The sequence below is a fragment of the Clarias gariepinus genome, chromosome 27 (genome assembly GCF_024256425.1).
Source record: "Clarias gariepinus isolate MV-2021 ecotype Netherlands chromosome 27, CGAR_prim_01v2, whole genome shotgun sequence".
Classification (NCBI taxonomy): Eukaryota; Metazoa; Chordata; class Actinopteri; order Siluriformes; family Clariidae; genus Clarias; species Clarias gariepinus.
Window position 1 is genome coordinate 10108985 of NC_071126.1, and position 5680 is coordinate 10114664.

At 39.0% G+C, this 5680-nt stretch overlaps 1 protein-coding gene across 1 annotated transcript; it reads right to left on the reverse strand.

Moving 5' to 3' along the window:
• Positions 1 to 233: 233 nt before the first annotated feature.
• Positions 234 to 4379, reverse strand: LOC128514937 (leukocyte elastase inhibitor-like). Its single transcript, XM_053488852.1, has 7 exons — positions 4250 to 4379; positions 3845 to 4023; positions 2886 to 3023; positions 2056 to 2173; positions 1813 to 1955; positions 1443 to 1610; positions 234 to 661 (listed from the first exon to the last, which is right to left on the reverse strand). The coding sequence occupies exons 2-7, from the start codon at positions 4010 to 4012 to the stop codon at positions 248 to 250; spliced, it is 1149 nt and encodes a 382-aa protein (XP_053344827.1). The 5' UTR covers positions 4013 to 4023; positions 4250 to 4379; the 3' UTR covers positions 234 to 247.
• Between the last annotated feature and the right edge of the window lie 1301 nt (positions 4380 to 5680).

Sequence of the window (5680 nt, forward strand, 5' to 3'; positions counted from 1 at the left end):
ATGCTGCCAAGGAATTAATGAGATGTTGATGTCAGGACGGGGGCGAAATTTTGTCATAGCTGTAATACAACTGTTCTTCTATGAAACTTTTTGTTGTATGTTTACATTCAACAAGTTTGTTATATATATTTTGTTAAAGTCAGTATATAATAATATGTAGCACTAGTCAGCATATTAATTTTAAATTTGTTTAACACATTTGTCTGCTGTTGTTGATTATTAATAGCCACGTTTGTGCAGTAAGTCTCTACTGTGGGTCTATGAACTTTCCAAAAAAGAGTATGCTTTTAGTAGGGTTGTGTCTAATAAAGAATAGGAAGGGGTGGTCAGCAGTGAAGGACTTGTTTTGTATCCACATCAAGGTTTTCATTACCATTGTGACTGTGGCTGCTGCTGCCTCTGTGCCTTCCTCATTAACCTCGACAAAAGACTTGTGGGTCACCGATGACACAAAAAGTGCTTCTTGGCGGCTCATGCCTGTCAGATTTGCAGCACCGGCCTGGAACAAAGATCTCATGCCCATCTTACTCAGGATCCCTGTTAAAGAGTACTGCTCTTCCAGCTTAAAATTGGGCAGATGGACATGTATTTCATATGATCTGTCCATCTTCTCTGGATTTGTCCACTCTGTCAGCTTGTCCACTGTTAGTTCACTCTCCAGCTGTTACACAACAAACACACAGACACTGTCAGGTGCTAGTGAGACAATGATGGTACTGTTTTAGTATAATAGAATTCCTGGGGAAATTGTGTAAAGGTGCAATGGCACACCACTTTTTCTGGACAAGACAGTAAAAACGGCTCATTTGTAGGCCAAAAGGGTTTCAAAGATATGAGTCTGTATACCACCTATGATTTTAAGAAGTGTGTGTGGCCAGGGGTAGCTCAGTGGTTAAGGCATTGGACTATGGTTCGGAAGATCCCAGGTTCAAACCCCACAACCATCAAGTTGCCACTGTTTGGCCCTTGAGCAAGGCCCTTAACCCTCAATTGCTCAGATGTGTAATGAGATAAAAATGTAAGTCGCTCTGGATAAAAGCGTCTGTTAAATGTAAATGGGGGTGTGTTTTAAAACGCTAGCTGCTCCTCCTTGCACAACAAACTCACAGTCACAGAAATTGTAACCAGCTTTAACCTTAAGGGTAATAGTATGTGCTTTGTTTACTCGTATTCCGTGACTGTATGTGCTAAAGTTTTGTTTCTTGAATTGTTTGAGAGAGAGGGCTTATGGGATATCAAGTTTTATGTGCATATCTAAAAAATTATGCTCAGGGTGGCAGGTTTTCCAAAGTGATCCAAAAATAACCAAAAGCATTAACAGGGCAGCCTGCGATAGATTTTTTTATGTGCAGATTATATAATTTCTCAGGACACAATAGGATTTTTTTTTTAAAAAGATTTAAAATTTAAAGCTCTAAATTTAAAAAGAGGTGTGTGCTGACCTTCTGAAGTGGGTCTGAGCCATCCACAGACTCCTCAGGTAAAAGCACCACCATGCTGAGTTCCTCCTTCACATATGGCAAATCCAGCACCTGCAGCTTGTACTCATCAATGTAGTTGTAAAGGAATTTCCTCTCCTGGTACATCATTTGCACTGGTTTTGACTCATTCTATTAATCATAAACAAACAGTATTGAGCAATACAAGTTAAGCTGCATTCAAATTCACATTTAATTTGTCACATACACAGCCATACACAGTATGATATGCCGTCAAATGCTTATAAGACTGTTCATGACCTAACAAGACTGGTTTCTCTGTATTATGAAAACTGAAGTACTATAATGTTAATGTGTATTGTGTGCCTTTGACCTGGTTTATCTTGAAGGGCATCTCTTTAGTGTATACAGTATTAAACACATGCTTCCATTTCCCCTTGAAATAAATCGCGTTCACCAGGGCAAGTCGAGTCATTGATGTGATCGTCTCTGGCTGCAAAATATCTTTGATTCTACCTAAAACCAAAAGCAAGACAGCATGTAAGACCTAACCATTGTCTTGTAAAACACATCCTCAATTGCAATATTTACATGCCTAAAAACATTTTGTTCTTACCCTCAGTCTTCTCTTCTACCCACTGGTTGATGAGCTTCCGTGACTCTTCTGATGATTTAATAAAGTCTACTGTCTGCATGTCAGCTTGGTACAACTTCAGAGTGGAGTCCACATATTCCTGAAACAAAGACACAACACACTCAGGACACTGTCATCCAAGCAAAAGGTGGCTTTTTTGTCAAAGCTAAAATATAAAACATTTGAAAAAACATTTGCTTAATATATTGTGGCGTGGGCGGGGTTTTGGGACTAGTAACCATCATGCTTTGCGGGAGGGGTTGTTAGGTGTTTACCCTGTCGAGGAAAGGTGTTTGGGGTAGTGGTTTCGGCCAGGGTGTGTGTGTGTGAGTTAGAAGTGTGTCTTGTGGATCTGTGTTGAATGTGTGGTTGTGTGACTTATTGTGAGATGCTAAATAAATTACTCCCAGCCATTTGCATTGGGCAGCAAGGAAGCTCACTCGTCTCTCCACCATCCTTCCCGGCGATAAAACGCTACAATATAATTCCATGTGACATTTAATAGTCTTAGTCCCTTTAGTTTTTTACCCTTAAATGTGTGCAAACTGGCACTGGCACTGTGCATGCTTGTACATTCCAGACTCTAGCTAGAAGTCTGGCTTGGAAGATAATTAAAATAGGGATGCAGGGAGCCTTTGTGCAATGAACAATGAACAATGTAGAATGCATACCTCTCTCACCTCACAGTAAGTTAAGTATTGGGGTTACTGTCAGGAATCTCTAATTTGTCCTTTATTGTCGGATCAAAGATCCTAATCATATTCTTATAACAAAACAAAATTAAAGGAAAGGGACAGTTGTGGAAGGCTTACAGAAAAGAAATTGTAAGTCTTCTCTCCATAAAGCCTGTTGGCCAGTCGGAGGCTGTAGGAGGCTTTGGGGCTGTTAATGGCAGAGTTGAGAGTCTTAAAATTGGTGTGAACATCAGGGACTGAACTGAAGGATAGAACCTGCAATGAGCAACAAAATCATAAAGAAAATATTTCATTTACATGCATTTCTTACTATTTTTACATTGCTCCTAAATATACATCAGGCATTAATAAAAGAGGTCAGAAATTACAATGCAATGATAATGAAACAGGCTCAAAGACTAAAATGTTTGACATCCATGAAGAAAATTTTATTTTATACTAAATGAAAAACACAGACTAAGTAGCATGTCATGGTTCACTGAACATCTGAACAGGTCTGGTCTCATTAGTCTACTGGTGAAACATCCTAGATCTAATAATGCAAACACTGCCAAAATTTAAAACAATATAATAAGAAAAAAAAAAATAATAATAAGTTTTATCTGTGACCGTCTATTAAATTCAACAGTCATTATCACAATAATGAACATATTAAATAGTAAACAAGTTAAAGTGTTCCATGAAAGGTTCAGGATTATGCCTTATTACAAAGCATTTAGAACATTATGTAGCAATAAATGTAGACATGTAATAAGTAAATAAACGCTTAAAATTTTATGATATAATGTATGCACCAAAATGTTTTGACATTATTATTTCTATTTTTTGTTTCCTTTTTTCTGATTGGAACACACTGTACCCGTGATTTCCTTCACTGGTCCTTTAAAGTATTGATAATTTATAAATAGCTATACCTTATCTTACCTTGCTTAAAACATTAAACAAGTTCTTGTGCATACATTTTTCATAAAATGTCTCATTATGTCTGTGTAGTCACAATTTCACATTCTTAATTTAACATATCCAGACATTCAAAATTAGTTCTGGTTTTATGTATTTAGGATAAACTCTCATACCTGAGCCATTTCCTCAGCAGTCCCTCCTCTGGCTCCTAAGTAGACCATACTGAGTGCGGCGCTGATGCTCAGCGGGGAAATGAACAGGTTTCCATTCGGGTTCTCAGCGCTTATGGCCCGGTACAGATCCAGGGCGAAGGCGCTATTAGCACGGCTCAAACTCTCCATTTTTAAATAGTCTAATTCATAACACATACAGATATTTGAATTGTGAAATGTGTATCTTTTTTTAAATATATACACACACACACACTGTTAAATTAGTGCACGAAAGCATTGCAGGGTTGTTGGTTGATATCTTAAATATATATATTTAAAATATCAACCAACAACCCTGCAATGCTTTCATGCACTAATTTAATGTCACCTACTAATCTCAAGAGATCTAAATTTCATTATACTCACATGCGAAAGCTCTTGGTTAAAATGCAGCAGTGACACCACTGACTGTATTATAAGCAGTGTGGTAAATGCCCAAATGTATAGTGTTTCTGGGTGTAAGTCAGTAGGAGGCTCCAGATTATTTAACCCTTTCATTGATTTGTTGTTGTTGAAAATGTTATAAATTTCTTAAGAAACACACCCTGGACCTCCATGGAACTATCTGGGTGTGTTTGCTGTGGCTTTCAGTGTTCCTATTACCTGCATTTCCCATGAATATCCTGTGTACTCTGTTGCATATTTACTCTTGTATTTACATGTTATTTAACAGATTTGGGACACGGGCGGTACCACAAAGACGCTAGGAGAGAGTTCTTCTGAAAAACGGCAAAGAAAATGGTTTATAGGAGGAAGGAAATGAAAAGGGAAAGTAGCTCCTGTACAGTTTACTCGTGACAACTCTTCTTGGGTGCGGCCTCCGACAGGAATCCTCTATGACATCCAGCAGCTGGGCAGATTTTCCTGGCTGGAAACGGGCTTTGACATGTATCTTCTAGCGGCCTTTTACTTCTCTGTGGCACAACACAAAATCCATCTCGATTTGATAGTTATAGAGCCGTGGGAGCTCCGAGAATGAGCTCACTGTCCTTCTTGCGGCGATCCAAAATGCATTCCACTCACATCTTTGAAGTCCCTGGAGCATGTTACATTGCCTCATTCGCATGCTGTTCTTCCACATTTTATCACATGTCCGCTGCTCAGCTCAGTAGATTTACATCTGCAGCCCAACAGACCCCAAGCTACACTTTCCACTGTGTTTTATAGCGCTGGGAGACGCCTCTGCAGGACTCCTTCAGAATGCAGCAGCTCGTCTCATTTTCAACCTTCCCATATTTTCCCACCCCACCCCACTTTTCCGCTTCCTGCACTGACTTTCTGTACAGTAGCTGCCCACATCAATTTCAAAACCCTGATGCTTGCCTACAAAGCTAAAAATGGCAGAGCACCCACTTACCTCTCTGCTCTAATCACACAACGCACTGCACCACGCTCTTTCCAATCCTCCAGCACTGCTCGCCTCGTTCCACCATCTCTCAAGGATCAAGGAAGACATTCATCCAGACTCCTTTTTTTCTGGCACCTTGGTGTTTAAATGAACTTCCTTTAGATGTCTGTACAGCGGAATCTTTGACAATCTTTAAATGACGAATCAAGATGTATCTGTTTCTTCAATACTTGCCACAAACACAAAAGAAAAAAGAAACTCTTCCCAATTGTGTTTAACTGATGGCACTTTGTTAGTAACTCAGTAACTCTGTGTAAGTATCTATCCAGTGACGGAAACTTCAAAGCACTATTTCTAAGTCACTCTGGATAAGAGCATCTGCCAAATGCCTTAATATGAATGTAAATCTCCATGTTGTAAAGTGAACATTTTCTGTGCAAATTTACAAA